The 26975-nt window shown below is 36.5% G+C and overlaps 1 protein-coding gene and 1 long non-coding RNA gene across 6 annotated transcripts in view; one reads left to right on the top strand and one right to left on the bottom strand.

Annotated features, from left to right (window-relative positions):
• LOC124214403 (uncharacterized) overlaps positions 1-26975 on the bottom strand; it is a 77288-nt gene that overhangs the window by 37186 nt on the left and 13127 nt on the right. For 2 of the 3 annotated variants that reach the window (XR_011177215.1, XR_006882119.2), the window contains exon 1: positions 11621-12000. The exons of the other annotated variant lie outside the window; for it this stretch is intronic. This is a non-coding gene — a long non-coding RNA (uncharacterized lncRNA). Of the gene's footprint in view, positions 1-11620; positions 12001-26975 lie in introns of those variants that run through there. 3 annotated transcript variants of the gene reach the window in all.
• Positions 4376-26210, top strand: LOC124214343 (NADP-dependent malic enzyme). Of its 3 annotated transcripts, XR_011177214.1 has the most exons (12): positions 4376-4539; positions 15688-15856; positions 16159-16317; positions 16408-16589; positions 17467-17776; positions 18601-18783; positions 19155-19380; positions 19453-19595; positions 20918-21212; positions 21977-22121; positions 22933-23168; positions 24660-26210. XR_011177214.1 is itself a non-coding variant. In XM_046616608.2 (11 exons), the coding sequence occupies exons 1-11, from the start codon at positions 4514-4516 to the stop codon at positions 22970-22972; spliced, it is 1878 nt and encodes a 625-aa protein (XP_046472564.1). In that variant the 5' UTR covers positions 4376-4513; the 3' UTR covers positions 22973-26210. The 3 variants fall into 3 exon arrangements, 2 of the variants coding, with proteins under 2 accessions (XP_046472564.1, XP_046472569.1); XM_046616608.2 differs by having other exon boundaries at positions 22933-26210; XM_046616613.2 differs by lacking the exon at positions 22933-23168 and having other exon boundaries at positions 4377-4539.

Here is a 26975-nt window from a genome sequence, read left to right as displayed (position 1 = left end):
TAATTCGTTTACAAACCTCTACGAATGACAAAAAGACGACTTTGTAAAGACCTCTGAAAGTTGACTCACGACATGTGTTACCGGGGATGTTTTAAGATGAAATTTTTTGTAATAATAAACCTACGTTCATCAGACTTCCAGCTTATAAATCATACGAGTGAGTGACAATTTTTGTAGTAAGAGATGGTAATTTTCTTTGATTATTGTGAACAGAAAAAGTTTCCGGATGAAAGGCAGTGAAGCGGTGTCCATGGTGTACACACCTATGAGTGATTTACACCCCTAAATTTGCATAATTTAGAATCTTGGGTCAAATAATGTTTAGTGTCTCTAACGTGCATAAAATCATTGTATAATCCTTAAAATGTGATTCCACTTGACTCCGACGGCACCATGTCAACGTGGTGCAACCATGTGTCAGCTATTCAGACTACTTTATTAACATTTTATTCTAACTTCAGTTACAACAGTAGCTCATCACAACTATTTCGTCCACAATAATCATCCAACGTACAATTTCCACCCAATAAATGCTTAAAATGTTTCTTAAATATCTAGAACTTAAGGCGCGAAAATCACTCGTACGTGCGTAAATATTTACCCTTTAATAGCCTTAATGGGATTTACGGGAATTGTTAGTGGAAAATTAAAAAATGAAATAGATACAGTGTGCATTCATGCCCATGTGCACTTAACTCAGCACGGAGAACTTATCATACATACATACATACATATCAGATACAAATAGATTAAAGTACAGATTGTGTAAATAAAATGAGATCAAACGGTACAAATATACAAATTACATACGAACGATAGTGATTGCAATAAATAAGGAGACGGTAGGGGTAAAAAAATTATCTAATGTGTATATATTATTGGAATATGGACGAACAACGATCTTCTCTATGCTTTCAATTATGCGTCAGAATACAATTGAGTACACAAAGTGAATTTTGATTGACGAAATGGGAACCGGATAATTTGAAAAACCCCCAGTTTCCTAACTTGATATAATAGGATTACTCAAATCGATTTATTCACTCAAATTCTTATGAACATGTTGATTTTACGCTTGCATTTATGGTACATTCCTGAATTACGCTTAAATTCAGGGTAAAATAATAAAGATATAGTCCGAGATGCATGACTATGTCTGTTAGCAAGGCACATTCTACTGAGCATCGACCTGCATCGTAAAAGTTAAGCTTGAAATTCCATCAATATTTGTAGATACCTATATCGATTGCTCACGAGAGATGTGGCGCGTGATAATCGGCATCAAAGGATTTCACCCTTCCAATCCAATACCCTAACGGACCTGTAGGCGAAGAAAATGGTGGAGGTAGATAAAATTGTCGTTTGTTCTGCTTTGTAGTTTACGATGCGAACTACACATGCGCAATGACACACTTTACGTATATATCGGTACACGTATGTACAGTAAAATGCAACAATGCCTTTATCTTCCGACCAACTTGCCTTCGGTCCGAAACACAATGCGAGTTCAATTCCATAGAAATTATGTGAGTATGACTGACGATGCAGCTGACGTGAAAAAATGGACCGCATTGTCACATAATTCGCATAGAATCGAAGTCGCATTTTGTTTCGGACTGAAAACAGGTTAGCCGGAAAGTTGAGGCATTAATGCATTTTACTATAATATTCGTTAATATCTGTCCTTTCCGATTATCTTGTTTTCGGTCCGAAACAAAATGCGAGTTCGATTTTGTACGAATTATGTGACCATGACTAGTGATGCAGCCGACGTGAGAGATTCGGAGTCATTGTCACATAATTCGTATAAAATTGACCTCTCATTTCGTTTTGAGGCCTTCTGTATAACCCTTTTTAGATTATTAGGACTTCCAGGAACACAGAACACACGAAAGAAAGCGTGGGACCATCAGCAGAGAAATGACCAAGAAAATCTGTCGTTGTTTCGCTGTAACTTTTGATCCGTTGCTCGCAGCGTATTGGGACTGCGTCCAATAGATTTCGTTCGCAAAATTAAGTCGGAATGGTCCATTAAATAATTGATTTCAGCACTCTTCAGAATGGCAATAATATTCACCGAAAATCCAAAGGGATTAGCCTTACTTTTTTGGGTAAAAAATCTGTTTTTGTGGAATCTAATTGTATGATCCTATACAGACTAATCGGAGGCTTGGGATTGCAGAGATGACATTAGAATGATCTTAGGACCAACAGCAGAGAATTTACGATGATAATCTTCTGTTTTTTAGCTGCAACTCTCGATCCATCGCTCGCAGCGTATTAGGACTGTGCCGAATCGATTTACACCAATCAATTTATTGTATCATTCTGGAAATCATCTCAAAGTATCCTAAAAATATTCATAGAGATCAGCTTCACTTTTTTTTACAATTTTCGAAGCTAAAGTTATCATATCAGAATCGATTTGTCCGCGTCTTTTCAGACTAAATGGACCCTGCGGAATGTAAAATAGACATCCAGATCAACGATCAGCCGTGTCGGTAAAGCAACTCAAAATTAAATCATTACCGACACAAATAGGCATTTCCGAGAATAATTAGACTTTAGTAGAACCGCAGAATAAGTTGAAATTGTAGTGCTTTCAAAATGTTTCCCAGATTAAATGATCTGCCCACATGCTCGAGAAGTGGAAAAAACTTAGATGCAAAACGAACTAAATATCGCGTGTCAATCCTATCTACAGCCAGTAGTTCTTATTTACCGAGGGAACTTATCATTGGTGTGAACCCAGACGTGTTATTCACTTTTATTCACGACCAGCCAACGCGCAACGGTTAGTTTGCACGTCGCTTTACCGACGTCTGATTTCCGTGCAAGGCTCCTACCTTATCCACCGATGGTTAAACGATACAATACTTCATAACCGATAGTCGGTAACTCCAGTTGTAGAAATCAGTTGTCAACAGCCGTAGCTACACCGCATCATCCCGTTTGAATCGTGCCTTTAATCGAGCCATGAAAAAAGTTTTAAGTTCAAAGTTATTGTGTTAAAAATATCGAATGATATAATTTGAATGTGAATAAACTTCACTTTTAATGTTTTCTGCAAATATTTTACTCTCACTGGTTACGCAACCCGGAAAAAACGTTCTAGATCTCTTGGATCAGGGAATTGGAAAAGAAATTTAACATATAATCGACAAGTCATTAGTTCCCAGAAATAGGAACGTGAAGTTTAAGCCTGTGACCTGGCAGCTTCGTTTGAAAAGGAACCACCCACCTAGGTTTACACCATGACAAAAAGCGGTATTTCATTGAATCCCGAAATCACATCATCATGCCCAGCCGAGCAGCTTGCACGAGAATGACAGAAGCAAGCCCTACAGCCATTGGCGAGAAGGACGGTGTCGTAAAATCTAAATAAAACCGGTACATAGGTGCCTGTTTAGATAAACTGCCTGTTCTGCCCTTGAAAATTTAACCTCACAACTATGCACATAGCGTAATTGGAGTGTGAGAAGGTCTTTAGAATAAACAGTGAACCGTTTTGTATGACAATATGACCACGAGACCTGCTCGAATCTCTACAATGGTATCCAGTTACACATGTAATTGTATATACACCTATATATAGAATCCATATACACTCGCTGATTAGATGATGATAAACGCGGTTGGTGACGGCATGCTGATAACGTTGTAAATATTAAATAACGTATTTGCCGACCGCATTAAGGAAGTTCAAAGTAAACACTCAACGGTGTCTCGACTTTAAGGTGCTACTGTGCAAGATCTGAAGTACCACTGATAATTTTTTTAAATGCGCAAAGTTTAAGCTCCAGGAAACAAATCACATATTCATCACAACTGATTATTTTTCTCCTGTACCTGATTTTCATCAATTGGATACGAAAGAATTCACATCGAAGCAGGACAGAACGTTTGCAAGAATTTGTCGATAAATTTACGATAAAAATTCAATTCGCAATTAGCTTGCGGACTTCTGTTCCGTCGGTAAGTAAGGTAGGAAACCGGCGGGAAAATTTGAAACAAAAAACAGGCGGAAAAATTCAAAACACAATTGATAGTGCGGCGGGTTTGAATCGACAAACTGCAAACAAGCCGATAATTAAAAAAAGAATTTCAATTCCCTCGTGGGACACTCTCTCGTAGAAGAAGGGGTATCAGGGAAGATCCTCGCTGCGGCTGTTCGGCTATTACCTGCAGGCAGGCGGGTCTCAGGTCGGGTATCTTCCCGAAGTCGAGGTTCTCGACGGCGCGTTAGGAAGCGCGTGTGCGTGAGGCGACTCAGCTGTTGATTTATCGGTGTATTGTGCGAAGGTGAACACACAGCGTGGCTCCGCCAAACGAGAGTTGGAGGAAGGTGACGTTCAGTTTCGTTCCGGGGGGCGCAGAGTCCATCCGAGATCCAGAACCGCGCTGAACTGGTTCGAGGAGCGAGGTGTGAGGCAGGAGACGTGCGCAGTCGCGTGCCAAAAGAGATCAGTGGGAGGGAAGCGATCTTTGCGATCAGCTGGAGCACCTCGCAAAAATGTTCTTTCTGCAACGTTCTGTTTTGTGAGTATAACATTATTCGATATTAACACGATTCAAAAATTTTATTCAAATTGCGAAATCCGCCGGTCTCTCATCCTCCGTTTTAGAGTCGTTCTATAACTCGCCGCGCATCGTTGCGCTTCTTTCAACTCTCCGTCACACGTTGTATTCGCGTTTACGCGAAAAACGCTGCATCGAACATACCGAAAATACCTTCCCGGCGAGTCCCTCTTCCCGATCGATACAAGGCAGCCCCCCCGGTTCGCTCTCGGCTCGTTCATCCGTTCGCTTCTTCGCAGGTGTTTTTAGAGCCGGACCCGAGTTATTTGCGGTCTAGATTTGTTTCTCGTACGTAATGAAAAAACCAACGCGATTTTCTCAGCCTGAGGGAAAATTTCTGACGCACTGTCACTTCTCCTGTCAAATTGTAACTTCTCTCTTTTTCGCGTTTGACGTTCACCCTTTTTCAACGGTCCTCCTCCGCCTGAACTGTGAACGTTGCTCGATTCTTCGACGTGGATCGATTCATCGTTTTCTTAGTATTTATGTATGTACTCTGTATAGTCAACGAACGGGTTGAAAGGAATTCGTTTTACCGACTGATTTCATCGATCTTTTATACACTAACGCGAAGTGGTTTGCACCTCACATTTTTCAAGACATCCGATACGTTGATCGACCGAAAAATCGATCGTTTGGCATATATTTTCAGGTCGACATTCCGTCGGTTTTAATCTCGAAATGCCAATTCTACAAATAGCCACGAATCCAGGGTCGAAAAACGTACGAGGATAACTTTGTTCGCTATTCATTTCAATGCAGTTGAGGTATTTGCCGATTTCGAGTCTAGCGAAATGTCATCCGATGCTTTCGACGAGAATAGCTCGACTCGTTTACAATTGGAATAATTTATCGCCGTCAACGAATTACTCGTTTTAAGCATCCGAAGAGGAACAACTTTTCGACAGATCTTTATACCTTGAGTTGAATAACACTCGCGTATTGGCGAATCGCGTTTGGTATTAAAGCGAAATTAACAATCACTGTTATATGTGCGATATATTTCTACCTCTGTATTACTGACGATTGAGAAATCGGTTAATCCGTCAAGCGTTTCCTCTGAAACTGTAATTGGTGAACGAATACCGATCGGCAAATGAACAAACGTATCAATCCGCATATTTCACCGTTCGTCTACAAAAAGAGACATAATTACCAAGGTTGAAAAACAGCAGGTACCTACACCGGTGTATAATTATCATCGTCGTTATTGTCACACTTCTGAATTCTCCAAGTTCCGCGATGCAATTGGAGCAGTTGGCACAGACGGCGGCCAACTGCAGGTTTCGGATTGTGAAATACCGAGGCATCGCGAATAGTTTATTGAGATAAAACCTTTTCAAACTTGTGAACGTCCTATGGGTCATCACAGCGATCGCAGGGATTATGATATATGTGTTCGAAAGGGACTAAGTACGTCGAAGGTCTAATAAACAGAACGAGTTGAAAATTAGCGACATTTTAAAAAGCGTGTATGACGAATTGGTTAAATTAATCAACGTACATGGACACTCACCGAAGAAGCAACAGACCGCTGTATGATTTCCATTACGTCACTGTTTACCTCAGTTTTTCAGTTTTTATTATATTCAAGCATTGAACGCTGCTTGAAGATGAATGGGACCCATAGTTTAACAGGGAAAGAGAAAAGACCGTTCGAAACATCTCCAGCGACATGAATGGTGACAATCAGTGAAACAACAGCTCAACATTTTTACGGAAATTAATACAAGCAAATTCGAATAACACAAGCTTAGATATCAACGATTTCAGAAGAAGTATTGTAATTAGATTGTAAAAAATGAACGGCTTATTTTTGTCATTGATCAGGTCCCCATAAATTGTTTCAACTGTCTTTGTACCACATTTACACAAATCTATTTGTATCCACTATGGAGGTAACTATTCATAGTGAAAATTTCAAGCAAACTCCGCCGATATCTGTAGTGAACAAAATTAGTCTAAAAAACAAGTTTTTTACAATTCGAATTCAGTACTGGGGATGTTCTTCTGTTTAAGTAATGTTAATCGGAAAATGGGTAGCTACATTTCAGAATAACTCAAGTAGAAAACCCAAGATCAACCTGTTATTATAATAATCGTTTATTTCCTGGATTCTGTTCCCTAAATTTCCTTTGGGGCATAAAATTCACCGTCAATTCTGCCGTATATATTTCGCGGACGGAAATATTCAGCTCTGTCCTCCTGGTGAAGTATTCATGTCAGTAAATTCGGACCCATAACTTACCTACTTTTCTCCCAGCCTCCTCATCAAATAGAAAATACTTCCACGAACAGTTTTTGTACTATACGACCCTGCCCACAGACTATGTGGGTTACAGTTACGAATTAGCCGCTGGAAATCGATAAAACATGACCCAGTGGTCTGGTAATACCACTTTAAGAGCCCTCGGTCCGTGATTGTTCAGCAAAAAGGATACGAAAATAAACTGAAAAATCGTTGTTGAATTATAGTCCTAGTTGTAAAAACAAGACAAGAAAAAAAAAAGAAAAACCACTATAAATTCGAAAACCCCGTCATTATAATGCATTAAAGAAAGTGATCCTTGAATGGTTTTGTAAAAATTAATGTTGTCCTTCCAAACCTTCTAGTCAACCTGCAAATGAAATTCGCCCTGAATTTTTAAAAGAAATCTGTGAATCCTTTTGTTCTTTTTGTCATTATGTAGATTGAAATTTTGTTTTCAATTCACACCGAATTATAGAAACCATGATAAATTGCACGGGGTGGGATGCTAAACATCTTCAAATTAGTTTATACCGCAGTTGTTCAAAGCCGACAAAAAACTATAAACTCGCGATTGTTCGTTATATTTACAATCGACTAAAATCTGCCTGTCTTTTATCCGATAAACGCGTCGCCTAAATCCATAAAAACTGTGTTTTTAGTGTGCTATTAAATTTCCTCAAAATATCTCACGATATGTTTAGACTCGTGAAAACTTTCCGAAACTCTATTATCGTTGTTTTCTTCCTGTCAATTTGTCTCCATTGTCTAGAAGCGAGCAGTAAAAATGCAATCAATACTCAATTCGTAATTTATTATAATCTGATTGCAGATATAATGTGCCGATTCTTTTTATTAATCGCTCCCCGCGTTTTGCAAATATTTTGTCGGCTTATCAAACAGAGATAATACTTGTTCGTTTAATACGTGTGTGATGCATCGTGATAACGTACAACAAATTTTTGTACATAAGGCGAAAACTGATGATATGTCCGCTGGCATTGATCCGCGAGTATGGTGCGAATTAACGATACCCTTGTATTCACTCGTACTACACACGTGTAGCACACCTATTACGTCAGATACGTTCGTGCTGAATGAGGAAATTGTTCTATACTCAAGGACAAAGCTCGATAATCGCAAGGGATCCGCGCATGGATAGAATATACGATCGTTCCACGCAATATAAACTCTGATACCTGTCCAATTGAACCTGTGCGACGTATTTAAAAGGTTACACACTGAGAGAAATTTTTAGTTCCGGTTACCGCTCAGTCCTTAACTATTTTCATTTTTTACCACAATCGAAAAATATAGTTCTAGGTACTAAATGAAAATTAGTTTTCTAGCTGTTAACGGAAAGTCTAGTATCCGTTACTATTCTTTCACATTACGATCAGTGTTGCTATATTTTCTTGTAACTGTTGCAAAAATCTAACGCTCGTGCAACAATAAATTGACGTTGAAGCCTTGTTTAACTAAAAAAGTAGAGTAAACCGAAGAAACTGATTTTAAAAGGATCGGCAATAGCGCAAAATACTACGTTACTGAATTTTTCTAGTTACTGTAAGAAATGAAATTTTTGTCAGTGCAAGTTAATAATTTATTGTCAGAACAATTTTATCGAGAAACCGAATAGAACCGAAGTCCAATAACTTTGACCGAAGCTGCTCAAATTAAATGTTATAAAACCCAACCTTTCCAATATTGAAAAAGACAATTGAACCTTGGGAATTTTGACTAACACAAAATCAATTAAAAAATCAAAATCACTGTGGAATGATTGCATTATCGTACAAGTCAACTATGGTGAAGTCTTTGTTCCAGTTCCGGAATTTGGAAAAAAAATTACGCAGACTAACACAACTTAATCAGGTTGTATTTTATTTCTTTTTTTTACGGATTTTGCTCGCAATCGAATTTTTGCACATTTTTACATTATAAAATTAGCGTGGATGACGTCATATTCAGGTAATTTTCATTTTTCTGTAATTGATTGAATTTTTGTTACTTGACAGAACAAAGCAGAAACGTGACCTGTTTATTTTTTGTTTCTATGGTTAATTGTACACATATAAAATTTGTTCGTGCGAAAACGCGATCGGGTGAACACGCGCATTCAGGCAAGACTCAAAAATCTAGCGGCAGCTGACAAAGGTCAGAAAAAAATCCACGCTATTCACCCAAAACCGGTTAATTGAGTTTCATGTCCTTGTGGGCGTTGGCCCGTGCGAAACGCGTCGCTAATAGACGCCAAATTGTAGACGCCGACAATTTAGCGAGTCACTCGAATCCAGAGCTGGAGGAAAGAAACATTTTTCAAAGAGAAACCTAACAGCAGTAATGCTGATGATTGAAATCCTTGAAACAGATTTTTCTCGATTCCTGAAAATCTTTCGGATATTTCCCTATTCTGTTATTTGTTTTAACGCACTTTGTCAAGCGATTTTTAAAGAAGAACGAAAAACACTTATCGCGATTAGATCAGTTTCGCTAGCTGACGTGGAGTATACAACATTTTTGAGATATCAAATTATTCGCGCTGACGGGTAAAGTGATCCTTCAACTTTCTTCACTTGTGACATATAACAGGCATGCTACTATGCGATAATTCTGTTTTGACTGTACCGTCTCAAATCTCGTCTGACATGCCGGCTAGACAAGCTGAGTACCTAAATATACCCAGCAAAATGCTAGCACAGTTGCTTTTGCCTTATCGGAAATAATGAACATGCGATACCGCATCGCTGTAATTGCTTACCGAACAGTAATCGAGACTTTTCTGTACATCGAGGTGAAAACACACGTTCAAGGTTAATCGGTTGGATCTGAGATAAATGATCAGGCTACGAAACTCACGGGATAGGGTGATAATTTAAAGTGAAAACAGCTGACGACGATTCAACGTCTTCGTAGTTTTTTTCAATCATCTTTTATAGCTTGCATCATTTATTATTTAAAATGGACGGAGGAAGTTCTCAGAGTATAGAGTGAATTTCGAAATTGAGAACTAGATATCCGTAGACCTCGTCGTTGTCCGTTGATTCGACCAATGGTCGGTCTTATTTTCAAAAAGTAAATCACGAAACGACCGTGATGATGAAAATTGTATGAATGTACAACGTCAAGAATTTGGTACTGGACCTTTAACGATTTTGGCAGCGTTATTATTTAGGTTCTCTTTGAAGAAATAAAACACCAGAACGGTATAATGTATTCCGTCAGAATATGACAGGTGTAAATAATCTTAAAGTGATCGTTGCTTGTTTAAAAACAAAATAAAATCAAACTTTTATGGATGCTAGAACGGATTGGAAATCGTTAATAAAGTCGCACGGATCTGCGAATCTTGCGGTAAACCGGAATGCCATTGAAAACAGAAATTTGCCATGAAAATTAAGTGAAATCAATTACGATGTACTAGAATCTCTTGAGCTTTTCAAATCACCGAACAATCTCACAGCGAGAAGAATGCTTACAATTTACGTAGTTTCATGACTGTCACTTCGTAGTCAACAAATTCCGATCTAGTTTTTCCCTCAAGGTAAATAGGAGAGGAGAAATTCATCGGATTAAAACGAGAAAGAAACTTTTACTCTCCTTCGACTTCTGTCATCATCGCCAGAAAATTTCGAAAAAAATGTGTATCCTTGGAAACAACGGTTTAAATATTGTTGTAATTCGAAAAAAATATAGCGTAAATAATTACATGTAAATCGTAACTATTTAACTTGATTATACAGTCGTTGATGCTAAATTTTTTCATCGTTGCAAGGTAGCATTTGTAAAATAAAAAAAATTCAAATCGTCAAAAAGCTTTTGCAGCTGAGCTTTAGCTCCGTCAGCTTGGCTGGGAGCCATGCAGAAACAATAATAGTTTCTCTCTTGCCCTCGAGCCCTGCATTGGCGAAGCTCAACTCTGTTGCACAAATTTTATCGCGACTATAAACCAGAAAATTGCGTCAACGTTGTAACGACCCAAGTCGGTGTTACACCTGATGGATATGCTTAGCCGTGAATCACGGGAGAAATCTCTGTCCCCTGTTAGGTGTCAAGGTGTTAACGGTAATCTGTCGATGATCTTCGTTGCGACGATCGATGATCGATACGATCGTCAGCCTCGCCTCCCTTTTATCAGCGTTAACGAAGCTACTTCAAATTGAACTGCGAACGAATCTATTCGAAATTTTGTATAATTTTTTACAAAATTCAGTCCAAAGTTTTTGTAAATTTGTAACTACAGGCAGATTCGTTTTTACATTCGCTTATTTCTTATTCTTTATTTCATGTTTTACGTTTGCGGTATAATGACGGTAATGCGTAACCAGCATGATGAGTCAACAATGACTGACAAAAGAAAAAAATACGTTATATTTATATACAAAATCATTACGTAATAACTGTCCTGGGACATTATCTTTATTATTTTTCTTTGTTTTATGCAATGTCTGCGTAATTTTGTGGTTCTTTATACTTGTTTCAAGTTTACCAACGGCAAATATCACCGAATACTAACCGTTATTATCGATGGTAGGGTTTTGTTAACTCTGACAATATTATGCTATAACAATAACACGCAGTAGCAAAAATAGGTCAATAAACGAAACGACCGAGAATTATAAATACGTACACCTATAACTGCACGTTAGGATAAAGATGGCAAAATTCCAACAAGGCCGCTAACTTCGCGCGAGTTAAATATCTCACTCATATTATATTGTTTAATTACCAACACTGTACGTACAATGTGATACACATATACATATACATATAATATATTTTTATCTAACGTACCATCGTCGTGGAGAGTGGTTAGATTACGTCCTCGTTTCTGATTATCCATTGGACGTTGATACGTCGTGCACTACATATGTGATAACCACAGTCCTTAGAAGAAGGAAAAAACGAGAGATACGAATCGATGGAAAAAGCACTCACTTTCGTTTTCCAGGCTCGCGATTATCGCCGTGTATTATTATAATAGATATTAATCATACGTCTGTTTAATTAATGATTCCATTGAAAATTGATAGCTTATCACAAATATTTCACCTTCCATCGGCAAAGTATGAGAAATTTGTCAAGACAACGAATGAAACTAGGCATTAATTGAAAAAAATACTTTTTCACCCGTTTGAATGATGGAAGTAAATTTTATTTTTCCAACCGGATGGTCGGTCGACGGGAGTGTAGGTCGTTTGTATCTACTCGTCGACCTTATACCTCTTTGCCCGAGCATTTATAAATAGAATATTTCGACCACTGATCGTGATCTTGCATTTTGTTCCAGATTTTTTTATTTCGCGCTTTACGAAGTTACCCTGTGTATTCGATTTTGCTACCTACCAGGTTTTAAATTTTAAAATAGAATTCCAAGGAGCGTAGATGGATTTGATGCAATCGTATTGGAATAGAAGAAAAATAAAGTATGGAATAAAGAAAGTGAAAAATATACAATTTTTTCAACAATTAGATACTACAATCAAGTATATTTTTTCGCCACTTCTTTGTAGTAGGCAATGAAAAACAAATCAATGCTTCTTCGATCTTTAACTTGATATCGATCACGTATTTTGGCAGCAGAATTTAATACGGAATTGAGATAACATGAATTTGCTTTTCAATAAACTGAAATGCAATTTCATACGGGATAATCCGTTGCAACAAGCCAATCACCTGTCTAAATATATTCACATTGAGAAAAATTTCATTTCTTACAATAACTAGAAAAATTGAGTAAAATAGATATCGTTAAAAAAACTATTTGAATATTGTTAGAATTACGAAAAACGAGGTACGCGTAACCATTTTGCGCTATTGTCGATCCTTTTTTGGTAATTGCAACGCAAAATCAGTTTGTGAGGTTTACTCTACTTGTTTTAGTTAAACAAGGCTTTAACGTCAATTTATTGTTGCACAAGCATTAAATTTTCGCAACAGTTACAAGAAAATATAGTAACAGTGATCGTAGTGAGAAAGAATAGTAACGGATACCAGACTTTCCGGTAACTGCTGAAAAACTAATTTGCATTTTCTACCTAGAACTATATTTTTCGATTGTGGTAAAAAATGAAAATAGTCAAAGACTGAGCGATAACCGGAACTAAAAAATTTTTCTCAGTGCACGGTTAAAATTAGATAGTCGCAAAGATATACATTCCTTTACTAAAGAAATTGCAAAAAATGGGATATGATCTCTAAAGATTGTTAACCAAACATTTTCATACGTGAGTCATTATTTTATTCTTCCTCTTTTTACACGTGTAAATTTATTTGAAAACCATTTATACGTTAAATATAACTTGAAAAGCGTTTTTTTTTTTTTTAACCTCAAGGCATAGTAACATGTTGTTCAAACGTACCTCACTGACACCTGTTACATTTGTTGAGGCTTCTCATTCAGAGTACCGCGTAATTTTTCGTTGCTCGATTCAAGTAAGATACGCAGCGGATTTTTTCTGTTGTGAAAAAATTCGAATGTCGACTAGCTAAGTCAAACTTCCATCATCACCGTTGACACATGCTTGATAGCGAGCCAAGAGTTGAGACACGTGTTAGTTTCCTTGTATATGTACATTTTGCAGAAATACGTAGATATGGTAGAAAAAAATTTTTTTCCAGATTTTCGTTAAAATATTTCCACCGTTTATCCTGGAATTAACCGCAATAACTTCACTCTCGTTTATAATAGCAATTCGCTTAATTGCCGGAAGCTATTCGTTTGTTATTCATTATGTTTTGTCATCATTACGCTACGCGTATCACGTGATGTGTGTATGATATATGACGATGTTTGAGAGTTTCGCGTTAAATTGTATACGTAACCAAATATTAAACACAAATTGCTGTTTTGTCGTGTTAACTTGCTGTTTTTGTCGCAGGTTTTAATTCGATCACCACACGTCGATGATTCGGGATTTTGATAGTTTGGCTTGGTGACAAAATTTTTCTTTAAATATAATTCAACGTGCATCAAACAATTTTTTATCGTTTGTTACGTGTATTGTAGGTAAATGCTTGAGCGAATTCTTAGATTTGTGAGTTTCATTTTATCCCCAAGTACAAAAAAACAAGAAAGAACGATCACACGACGTTGTTGAACAATTAATATATCAATCTTCCTGTCATTCGGACAATCGTCGTTCAAAGCGATATTTAAAAAGTGATGTATTTATTTTGTATCAGCTATTCTCCATTCGTTTCTTCTCGTCGATTTTTCAACGAATCTACCGAGTTCAGTGAACTCGTACCAGGTTTTGATTCACATCTGAAACGCTCGCCAAAAAACGCTCCACGTGACATCAAAGGCGTCGAAAAAATGTTTTCAAATCACTTCGTTTCATATTTGTCTTCTAAACTTTTTCACTGTTGCAGGTACTGGAAAATACCCTAAAGAATTAACGAATGAGCTTTCATATTGCGTCAATATTATTAACGGAATATTGCGATCCCCCGGATATACTCAGGTCTGCAATTTGATAATCGACATCATTTATTTAGTACCAGGCTTGTGGCAGAGACTGTTTTTATTGTCTTAATTAATTAGTCGAGGTGAAATAACCTTTCGATTTTTTCCACGCTAGTCAATTCAAATGGAACGATCAATATTTTACTTATACTTACTTACTATGTCAAGCGTCTGTATATTGTTCTAAGTATATACACGAAGCAACGTGTATTTACATATGTACTTGCCGCACTTGTCAGATATCCGTAACAATGATTTGAAGAGGTTTAAAAAAATCAATACAACATGTCCTCAACTAGGAATACCGATTAATCTATGAATACTGTATCAACTTCAAAGAATTTTATTTTCTTTCAACGGCAAATTGCGGTATAATAATAAGTAGACTAGCAGCACCTAACGAACGCTGCATGATTGCCAGTCCGCAGTCTGTAATCTATAGAGTACCACGAGGATTGAAAGAATTTCTTACACACGCAAGAAAAATTAGCGTGAAATTGGCAATTTGCGTCGGCAGGAAGGAAACATTCTGCATGCATATTTGCAGTGTGTACAACGTAAGCAATACGGCTAAGAATATAACAATAAAAAATAAAAAAAAGTACGATCCCGGCACGTGGATTCTCGATTAATAAATTTATAATCTTAGCTGTTATTTTTTATGTGCACAATTGTTTTCCACAAATTTTTTGATCACACTTATTAACGACAAGACTTAACATCAAATTTTATTTTTTCTTTTCTTCCCATCATTAGCAGCAGGCGATTTTTAACGAACGATTTTTTATGACCCCGCAGCATTTCTCGGTGTAAACATAGAAAACACATTTCATCCGACAAATTCGGAGGAGAAAAAACGTTGAAAGGTTAACCCTTAACAGTCATCGGGGGTTGAATCAACCCCAGCCGGTTTTTGGACCTGCGATACCTTCCAGAATTTTTTTTTTTTTTTTTCTCTTCAATTGATTATTCAAATTTCCGCATGATTTTTTGTAAAAAAAAGTCATCTTTCCGAATTTTTTTTACGACATTTGTTTTTATACTAAAAATGACACGACTTGAAAATAATCGGCATGGCCTTACTCACAATGGTTGAAATGAATTGCAATATTTTTTTAAAAATTTTTTTTCTTTCAATTTTTCAATTATTTATCACTTCAAAGTGAGCGGGGTTGATTTCACCCCCAATGACTATTACGTCACGATCTGGAGGTGTGACTGACGGGGGTTAAATTTAGTAAGGGATGACGCGACGTAGATGCGAATTATGAAATTTCATCGAACATGACGTAAATTTGATCGCAATTATCCTCCCCCTGTGAAAAATTGCCACGCACTTGTTTACGACGACGAGTTGATTATAGAGGATAATTTTCGTTATTCATTCTTTCAGACCCTCCTATGGCAGGGGTGGAATGGGCGCTTGGGCGCGCGCACTTCCACCTTCGCACCCTGCCGTCAAGGACATTCAGCACAGAGAGATTCACGAGGTCTCGGGAGACGTAGTACCAATCAACATGGTGAAGGGTATAGGTCATCTCCGAGATCCCAGATTGAACAAGGTACACACATTGAGGTTTCGCCGTCAAGGTTCGAGTCTAAAAGGCAACGCCGATCGTTCGAAAAGACTTTGAAAACTTTCTTTTTCTCGAATTTCATTTTCCGGAAACACAAGGTTCCTTTGAAATTCTTTGCGATTCAATGAAATCCCACGAGTCGAACGCGATTCGTCAAACTTGTGCAATTCGTTTTCGAAAAAGGAACTTCCATCTTTCCTAGGGTTATTTTCCGAACCGTTAATCAACAACTCGTTTACAAGTGCTTGCACGGTGTGACTTAATCGTTTCTGCGAACGCTATTTCAGGGGTTGGCCTTCACGTTGAAGGAAAGAATCGCCCTTGGTATCCACGGTCTCCAGCCTCCAAGATTCAAAACTCAAGAAGAACAGCTTGCCCTGTGTAAGGCGTCGGTGATGAAGTACACCGAGGATTTGAACCGGTATCTTTACTTGGTCGAGCTCCAGGTAATTCAAAGTTTCGGTTCACGGTGTACGTATATGTATATCGATCATTCGTCAGATTAATTTTGCGAAATTCACCGTCGTCAAAACCAGGAGAGAAACGAAAGGCTCTTCTTTCGTCTTCTCAGCGAAAACATCGAGCAGATGATGCCCATAGTCTACACACCAACCGTGGGACTTGCCTGTCAGAAATTCGGTGTAATTTACCGAAGACCCCGAGGTCTCTTCATCACTTGCCACGACAAGGGTCACATATACGAGATTCTCAACAACTGGTTAGTAACGCACTTTTATTCGTCCACGACGTTGCTTTTTCACCCCTTTCATCAAACGTTTAAACACCGGATTCAAGAATCTGATCGATTATTCGGAGAGAAGTTGAGGAGGATTATGTAAGAAGAGAGATTGTCCCCAGCCAATATTTGTCAATTCTTTTACCTTGTTTCGTGAATAATTTTTATCACTAACGCGCATGAAAAGTGGGACTTTGCGTAGCAGTTTAACGGGAGGAAAATGATCAATTTCATCTCAGTGTTTTAAAGATAGGTTCGCTCGTGCGAACTCTACGATTTATTTACTTTCGGCCCATGGGAGTTCGTTTTCGTCCCTAGGGAGAAAAAATTGCCCATTGGCGTCCCACAAAACTGCCACGCAAACCACTCGACCACTTTTCATTCACCGAGAGAAATTTTTATTTCCGGTTACCGCTCAGTCCTTAATTATTCTCATTTTTTACCACAATCGAAAAATATAGTTTTAGGTACAAACTGAAAATTAGATTTGTAACTGTTACCAGAAAGTCTAGTACTGTTACTATATTTTCTTACAACTTGCGAAAATTAAATGCTTGTGCAACAATAAATTGACGTTAAAGCCTTAATTAACTAAAAAAGTAGAGTAAACCTCACAAACTGATTTTGCGTTGCAATTACCAAAAAATGATCGACAATAGCGCAAAATGACTACGCGTACCTCGTTTTTCGTAATTCCAACAATATTCAAAGAGTTTTTTTAACGATACCTGTTTTACTCAATTTTTCTAGTTACTATAACAAATGAAATTTTTGTCAGTGTCCGTTTGTTATAAAAACTGTCGTGGGTGACTTGTGCGAAAAGTTGCGATACACTTTTTCATTCCACCTTTTCCTTCAGGCCGGAGCAAGCCGTTCGGGCGATATGCGTGACTGACGGTGAGCGAATTCTGGGATTGGGTGATTTGGGTGCTTGCGGGATGGGAATTCCCGTAGGAAAATTGGCTCTGTACACGGCGTTGGCCGGCATAAAGCCACACCAATGCTTACCGATCACAATCGACGTCGGGACAAACAACGAACAGCTTAGAAATGATCCGCACTATATCGGTCTCAACAAGCCCAGATCACAAGGCGCCGAGTACGACGAACTGATCGATGAATTCATGGCTGCATGCGTCAAGAAATACGGACAAAATGTCCTCATCCAGGTCAGTAATAACTCTCACGGTTAAGGTATAGTTTGGCATAAAATTTTTATCAACTTCCAAGGCACGGGTGGAATTCGATCGTTCGAACACTGAACAGAAACCGAATCAACTCGTTTTACGACCTAGATACGGTATTGTTCCGTGATTTTAATGACACATTGGCGGGACTGTCTGAACAACAAAAAAAAGTTGGGAAAATAGAAATAATCGCGTCGAAAATCTCCATATATTTTATCAAACAACATCGCTACTGTGTAACGGAAATGAATCTGAACGAATTATAATAACACCATTTTAAGTTATCAACAATTGGAGAGGAGGTTTTATTCGGAACGTTCGAAATGATTGAACTGTGGTGTTTTTATTTCATTCTAATGACGATAGAAATGTTGTTTCATTCGTTTTCACGATCATTGGCATAAATGACATTGCTGGAGATCTTTACAATTTTCTTTCTTTTTTCAACTTTTTATTCAGACAGCCCAGACGATTTATTCCGAAATAAACATTGAGAATTCTAAATCCTCACAAATTGGTTCGTTAACTTGCATTTTTGGACATAAAAATAGAATTGAACGGTCAAATAGTGCAAAATTCGGTAGTTTTATAGTAAGAGAATATTTCAAACTTCGTCTCTCAGTAATTTAATTCGCCTTGCGCGAGCTTTGAATTCGAAAACGAATTAGTATCTGTATCGTCGACAATCAGGATTTGACCAAAAATGCTGCAAAATTGCCGAACCTATAGGTAATTTAGTAGCAATCATGTGTATTATTATTTCTCAATGAATATCTCCGACGTTTGACAATGCTGTTTAATTTCAGTTTGAAGATTTTGGAAACCACAATGCCTTCCGTTTTCTGGACAAGTACAGGGATAAGTACTGTACATTCAACGATGACATTCAGGGAACCGCCGCAGTCGCGGTTGCTGGTATTCTCGCATCGAAAAGAATCACCAAACGGAAAATTCGTGATAATAAATTCGTTTTCTTGGGTGCTGGCGAGGTGGGTTTCCGGGTTAATTTTTCCTCCTTATAAACCGTTGTCTTCGTACAACGCGTTTGCGAACAATAAATACCGAAACCATATGGAATATATTAGACCAATGAACGTGTTTCTTTTAAAAATTCTAGACAAATTATTTTCAACCAAACCTAGTGTTCCTCGGTAGAGAATATATTACTTTAAAAAGACATTAAAGATCTTTACAATTTTTTAGTGACTTGGTTTTAAAATTTTCACATTTACTTCAAAGAATTAGTTTCGAGATGTTCTTGATTCTGTTCAAAATTTTTACCACTTGTATTATGTACCAAAGCTGTGAAACGTTCTGAAAGAACAATCTCTGATTCGTGATTTGTGATGAATTACACCAGGCAGCCATCGGAATCGCAGATCTCTGCGTTAAGGCGATGGAAGCTGACGGATGTACCCAAGAAGAAGCGAGAGCGAACATCTGGATGATGGACATCGACGGTCTCCTGGTGAAGAATCGGCCCGTGGGAAACCTGGACGGTCACAAAGCCTGGTACGCTAAGGATCACGCGGTCATGAAGTCCTTGCTGGAGGTTGTCAAGGAGATCAAGCCGACGGTGCTTATCGGTAAGGATTTTCGGGCCCTTTGACAGACAGGAAAACCTCTTTAAAGTCAAAATCGTTTCGCTCTCTTCACAGGCGCGTCGGCAGCTGCCGGAGCTTTTACGCCGGAAGTGCTTCAAGAAATGGCCAAGAACAACGAAAGACCCCTCATATTTGCGCTGAGCAATCCGACGAGCAAAGCCGAGTGCACCGCTCAACAAGCTTACGAAAACACGGAGGTGGGTTGTATTCCGATGCGGGAAAAAGTCTCTGTATAAAAGTCCATTGCAGAATTCTCGAATCAAGTATCTTGAACAAAGTTCTGAGAAATCCGTTATTCAACTCGAATCGACGAAGCTTGGAGATTATTTGTAGTTTTTGAATTGAAGAATGTAAAGCGGTGCTACAAACTTGCACGATTGTCACTACAAATGTGTAATTTTCTGTAATCAACTTGATCCGTTTATCCAACAATTTCCGAGTTTACTGGGACGAAAAATTATAAACTCTTGTGATTAAGTAACTCGGGTGGAGCTTGGAAGTTAAAATGGCCAAATATCGAATTCTCGAAGAGTCACGGTATCGAATATTTTAATGTGTCCAAAGTTGAAAAAAGAATCGTAATGTAGAAGGGTGACAAAGTAGAAATTCAAAATATGCAATTGTTATTTTCTGTAGTTTTTCTTGTTTCTTCATTTATTCCGAAGACTTTATAATTTGGCCAAAATATTATAGAACAAAAAAATAGGACACAATTGTAACCCTTCTATTGTATGAACATTCTACTTTTTCATCCATACCGAAAAACTTGGGTACTGATTCTGCAGAATTAAGTGATTCTCAGATTGCATTGCGATTGATTTCGAAAGGATCCTGATTCACGCAGCTCTCCAAACTTGTTGACGTTAGAAAAGAATTTCAAAATTTCACGTCAAGTTTTAAGGAAAAATAAGATCTCCTGATCTCCTACTAAAATAGTCCATGAATCGTTAGCTTGTGATAAGCGTTTGTCGAACGTGCAAATTCGTTGCTGGGGAGTGAAAATGTATGAGAATTAAATCGTATCACGGCACATGCTATTTTCGTACCGCATACGAACGAGGTGATAATTTCTCGTTTTGCACCTTTCGACACAGTCGAACCTTCGCAATTGTAATACACTATTAGGATAGTTTGATTTGTTCGGGGAACAGAATTTTCATAAGCTGACTGACAGATGGTACGATTGATGAGAAGTGTCTATTTGTAGTTACTACATAGTCATAAATATAAAATTCTCCGTATAACGTGAAAACGAGTATAGTAAATATTATCAAAAATCGTGACTGTTGCAGTGATTCGGTAATGGTACGACAAAAATTAAAGAATATAAAGGCCTGATTTGACTAAAAAAAAAAAAAACAAACGGACCATCGCTGACTGCAATTACACCAACCGGTTATTTATGTCACATTTTTTAATAGTTTTAACTCTACTTGTTAGATTATAAGCTTCAAGTATTCTACGATGCTATTCGCATTCGAAGAAGAGCAGTGAAATTGTTCAACTACCTCTTTTTCAGGGTCGTTGTGTATTCTCGTCAGGATCGCCGTTCGGGGAAGTGAACTACAACGGAAAAATCTACAAGCCGGGACAAGGGAACAACGCTTATATATTCCCAGGTGTAGCTTTGGGCGTGATAGCTACGGGTTGTCACCACATAACCGAGGAGCTGTTCCTCATTTCCGCCCAGGTGGTAGCAGACCACGTTAAAGACGAGGATTTGGAACTGGGAAGTCTGTATCCGCCGTTGAGCTGCATCAAGGAGTGTTCGATCATAATTGCGATAAAGATTGCCGAATACGCTTACAAAAAGGGTCAGTAATCGGTTGATCGACGATTCGTCGTTTTTGAGGAGATTTATTGGTCATAAATTGACACTTTTTCTTAATCTGATTACGAGGCGGTCATAATTGTCACATCCGTAAGGTACTAACAATAAGACATCTCTTTTAAAATGCCAAAAATAGGAACTACTAGAGTTATGAACAAAAGTTCAGATATCGATGCTTCATTTCAAATTGCTTCACAATTGTCGAAATTTCAATAGATTCGTTCTATAATTCTATTTCACACCCCGATGGCTCATTTCATTCGTAAGATTACTTTTCCACAAAGTCATTGAAACAGATTTTCTTTTCACTCATCACTTCTTCGTTCAATATTGCCATTTGCTGATCAGCGATCACGATCAATATCGGTGCAATATTGTAAAATTGAATATTTAACGACGATAGAGCAAAGTGTTTCAGTGAATTTAAAGAAAAATATTCTTCCGACATAAAACAATTCATCGTATCGTGAAACCGAACGAATCTAACAGGTTTTTTTATAACCATTTTAAAGCGATTGAAATAAAGCATCGATATCTAAGCTACTTTTATAATTCCAGTATTGCCAATTTTTGTATTTTTAAACAGATCTTCGTAGCTTACGAATAAAAAAATTTGATAAATACACAACGCACGACTATCTCGCAATGAAATGAATAAAATTTATCTATTTCCGGCCAACCAACCTACTTAATTATCAGTGAGAAGCGTGAGCTTCGTTACCATTTGAGATTCATTATTCATTACAGGTGGCCTAGCCAGCGAATATCCGGAGCCGAAAGACATGCGAAATTTTATCGTTAGCAAAATGTACGATGCCTCATACGACAGTCCTCTAGCAAATATGTACGACTGGCCCGGTGATTCGGCCAAACCTCGAGTACTTCCGGAACAGTAAGTTATTCATCCAATTTTTTCATAGACACAAATCTTTTTTTTCTTTTTATCGTTACGGCGTACGTTGCACGTTTACAGTTCAACAACACATAGAACATTGCGTATCGTAGGTTTTACCTATATTTTTTACAGCGTAGTCTAAGAAGTATGATTCAAATTTGATGCTTTAGAATCTATTATCCAAAAATACTCCTCACTTTCATTACCAGATCTTGATCACATTCTTTATCTTTTCTGCCCGTATTTTCAATTTTCGTCATTGTTTCACACGCTCTGATACATATCGCTGCTAAAAAAATGCTTGTCAGTTGTCATTTTAATTTTACGTGTAAGACTGCACGATTAATGGTTCCTCGAAAAGTCCTGTAGTGAAGAATTTTTAAGCAGTTTGCGTAATATTTTTAAATTCTTATTTTTTTTTTCTCTATCCGCACTTTCTCTCTTTCCAATACCTTGTTCGATGGACCATGAGAAAAAGGAATTCGGCACAAAATAACAGCGGTATCTCTGCTTTCTGTTTACAAATACTTTGAGTCTCCTTTGCTTCTTCTTGTACTCTTTTAAATTTGCCACTATTCTCATTATGCTTCTGTTTCACAGACAGTACAGTAACACACTAAAGATGCTTAAAGAATACTATGATCTATAGTAACGATAAATCCGCCAGAAAAACAAAAAAGAAAACTTGCCCAAACAAAAAAAAAAAAAAAAAAATGCAATTGAGAAAAAAACATTTAAAAATAAATAAAGTTAAAAAAAAATAAAAAAGAAAAAAAACTCTGCTATAGCCTGACTAATCTTTTTTCAGAAAAAATACAAAAATCCATCATGATTTGAAACATCTGTAACAAAATCCGTCTGCTGGACTATAGTTTAAATGACGATTATCAATATTAGCCGATTATTCGTTATACAAAGGTTGGGTTCTCATCGTATTCGATTACCCGATTATTGGCGTGCGAATAAGCGTTCCTGCATGAATCATGAATGAGATTCTATACAAACGGACCACATCCGAATGAACCGTCTACCTGCACGTTCAAAGCAAGTTTACCTCGAGGAAATTTTACCACAGTTAGTCCTAGTCATAATTTTGACAAAACTAGAATTGATGAAAAGATGATAAATGGATTTTTCGTGCTAACTTGGAACGTGATGCAATAACTAGCAACAAAAAACAGAAAAAAAAAAGAAAAATTCCATCAAATAACGCCAAATTCATGTGATCTTCACTTATTAATTCTAATTCACATATATTTTCATCAATCGCATCATAATTTTACGAGTATTAACGTCCATCAATAACGACTGAAGATTTTATTTTATTTCTACGTATCTTCATTTCTTACCCACTTTGACACTCGAAATCGATGACCAATCAAATCCTTTTCTCGCCCCCTTAATTTTCTCCCAACTTCATCCCAGCTCTAATCTTAATACATAACTTTTTTCATCCCATCCATGTATTGCTGAAAAAAGAATTAACAGTATACTAAAAAACCTCCTCGAGAGGTCGCAAAACTTTTTTATCATTTGATTAATATAGACAGAGAAGCGATCGATGCATGCTCCGCTTAATTAGCCTGGCTATCATCTATAGGTTGCAAAAATTTTCTTTTGTAAGTATTATTACAACGTCCTTTAGTTCAAATTTTCAAAATGTATAGATATGTTTATGTATTGTATATCTGTGTATGCATAATTAATAATTGACAACTTAACGGACGTGTACGTATTATTTCATATACGTATAGGTATGTACGCGACAGCATTATTTATAAAACATTTTAGTCAGCTTCAAACGAATTACCTATAATCCTTAACCCTGTGGCATTGCACGGAGAAAAAGGATAGACAAATAAGTTATATAATTATTTATTTATTTATCGCGTGACCATTTTTTCTTGCATATGGTATAATACAATACTTTCAACGAACAAAATTACACCTTAACAAACATTCGTACATCCTATCGTCGTTTTTCTATGAAAATACTGCCACACTTACGTAGTCAAGCAATTTAAACGACATCATGAGTATAAACTTGTAGAATGATTCGCTGCAATTTTATCTGCACACGAGTATTCACTTCTAAATTCAAAATTTCCTTCCTTCCTGACAGCCAGTTGATTATATCAAGCAATATCTGATTAGCCATTTGAAAGAAAACTTGAAATTTTTTCAACGCAAAAGAATCAGTCAAACTGTAACACATTTCTCAATAACAAAATATAGTAAACGCTGTAAGCATTTTATAAGTAATCAAGGCTATATACATACACAATACTGTTGTGTTCAATATTCGACAGATGTTAACAATTTAAAAAAATATTTTTGCATCGTTTCTGATAGCGATAAACAAACCTTCGTCACGTTTTACTTTCGTTGCGAATCACTTGGCCTATATATCGAGTTAGAGAAATCATCGCAGTGTCTATTTTTCATAGTCATAATGCAAATTAAAGTTTTTTCGTAGTTTAGACCAACCCCGTAATAACTAACACCATGTTGTGTTCTTGTTTTTTCCCTCAACAGATTGTAAGGTGTTGGCGATTCCAAAGACCGGATGTCGTCACGTATAAACTGTGTGACTAATTTAATAAACTAAAGAGCGAAATTAATATTTTCGAAAAAAATAACTATACCCATATAGATTGTTGGTACAACGGTAGATAGAATAACAATAGCTAACGAATACATAGATTATACGTACTCAAAAACACACACATATACATATATATATATGTATATATCAATATGTATGTATATATCAATATGTATGTATATATTCTTGTCAAGTGTCGGGTTCGTATGAATGATTGACACGTCGATATAAGCTATCATTATTTATTGTTGATTTAGAAAAAGAAGTAACCCTTTCGCTGGTTACAATATTACTTAAAAATGCATTGCGAAAATAATTATGAAACAAAGAATTAGAAAGAAAAAAAAACAACCACGAGCCTGGAGCCCAGTTGTATTAAAGTTGCAATCTTCGATATTTTCATGCCTCGTTGATTTCGATGCCACGTGTTAAAATATTGAGTAATATAAATTTTGTTAAGTAAATAATTTAATAAATAAATGAGGAAGGAAAAAGTATCTTCGTCACCGAAAGTATAATTTTTGCATAAGGATCTGAACCGACAATTTCAAAATACCTTTATATAATATTTGTATAATTATTATATATATACATATATGTATATATAATATGTACAGTTGCTCTGGAGCAACTATACAGGCAGATGTGATAACATTTGTAACAGGAAAGCAAGAACGTAAACAAAATAAAGAAAGGATTGATTTTTTTTTTTTGTTTCAAATCGAAAAAAGTAAAAACAAACGTAAACCCCAGTATTATGTTGATTGGATGAGGAATAATTAGTTTAATTATCTTTAGTTGTTTTTTTTTTTTTTTTCCAACGTGTAAAACAACAGTATTCATATACGCTATAATAATTGTAACATTATTATACGAATGACTTGTGTAAGTTAAAGTAATGCAGATATATTTTTGTCTACAATTGTTGGTTGAAAATTTATTGAAAAGCAATTTTATTGTGCTTCATTGTGTATCATTGTGCGATGTAAATCGCGATTGAAATAACAGTATTTTCTCTAAAACATACGTATATTGTAACAACGCAATATCGTGTTAACGTACTGTATTACACTGTAAGTATGTAACAACAACGCATGGCGAATCGTTGAATATTAATTTTAATTGTCGGCCGTATACTTGAAAAGCGAAGAAAAAGAAAACACCAATAATTGTGAAATAAAATGCACAGAGGTTCCTCATGTCGTCTTATTACAAAAGAAAAATAAATCAATTGAAATTGAAGTTATTTTACGAAAGTTGATAATAGTAATAATAATAATAATAATAATAATATACCTTGAAGATACTGCCGTAAACGTATTATATTTATACACAAATTTAATCGACACATTCATGTAATAAATATAATACATGTAATAATGTGTGTATCGTCATAAAAAAAAAAAAAAAAAAAAAACCACTGCTATCTATCGAATCATCCGCAAGCGAGTAAACGTATATACTCAACATATATGCGTATACTGCGTTACTATCCTTATTTTTATTGAAAAAAATAAGTTATAAATTATTTAATTCCGTTTGTATATTATACACGAACATCTTATGTGATGCATGATGAGATAAAGAGAAAGAGAGATAAAAAGAGGGAATGGATCGTAAATTATTTTGAACGGCACCCGTAGGGTTTATGTATGTGTATTAAAGACATACGTATAATAAATTTAAGCATAACGGTGCAAATGCCAGCCAAAGACCGTATACCAAAACTATTTACGAATAACACAAGTGCACGTGAAAAAATAAATTCAATGTCTAGAAAAATTATTACTCAATGATCATTCTCACTGGTAATATGTTCCGGCTGAAAATTATCATTTGACTTGTCAAACGTTCAATTGATGTGTTTTCAAAATTCGTGTGAAGAGTAATAACCGAAAGTAACGTTACGTCGTTTGGAATAAAAAAATAAAAAGAAAACAAATCCCAACTTTTATCCCAGAGTTTCATTTGGTCCGCATCGACGTAAGTATATAAAATATTTATAGATTTATAATATTTATTGTTAATCTGTAATTGTAAAATCTAATCAGTACGAAACATGACTTTTAATATTATACCGCATAGATATTTGCCTTTCAAGCAATATTTATGCTCTGGCATTATATATGGGGCATTCCACGCCAATTCGACCTGGGTTTAACCCTTGACCTCTTAGATTTGGCGCGCGATTTTTTCTATGATTGTTCTCACTTTGAAAGGTGCTCGGTTTTTTTTTTCGTTTCTTA

Source organism: Neodiprion pinetum, chromosome 1 (assembly GCF_021155775.2).
Source record: "Neodiprion pinetum isolate iyNeoPine1 chromosome 1, iyNeoPine1.2, whole genome shotgun sequence".
In the NCBI taxonomy this organism is placed as follows: domain Eukaryota; kingdom Metazoa; phylum Arthropoda; class Insecta; order Hymenoptera; family Diprionidae; genus Neodiprion; species Neodiprion pinetum.
Note: the sequence above shows the minus strand (reverse complement) of the source record. Positions and strands in the feature narration are given on the sequence as shown.

What these genes read in the sequence shown, in the direction of transcription:
- LOC124214343 (XM_046616608.2), top strand. Translation starts at nt 4,514, where the DNA reads ATGTTCTTTCTGCAACGTTCTGTTTT. An exon ending in CAAGCCGACGGTGCTTATCG is followed by an intron (nt 19,381 to 19,452) that starts GTAAGGATTTTC and finishes CTCTCTTCACAG; the next exon opens with GCGCGTCGGCAGCTGCCGGA. An exon ending in CGAATACGCTTACAAAAAGG is followed by an intron (nt 21,213 to 21,976) that starts GTCAGTAATCGG and finishes TATTCATTACAG; the next exon opens with GTGGCCTAGCCAGCGAATAT.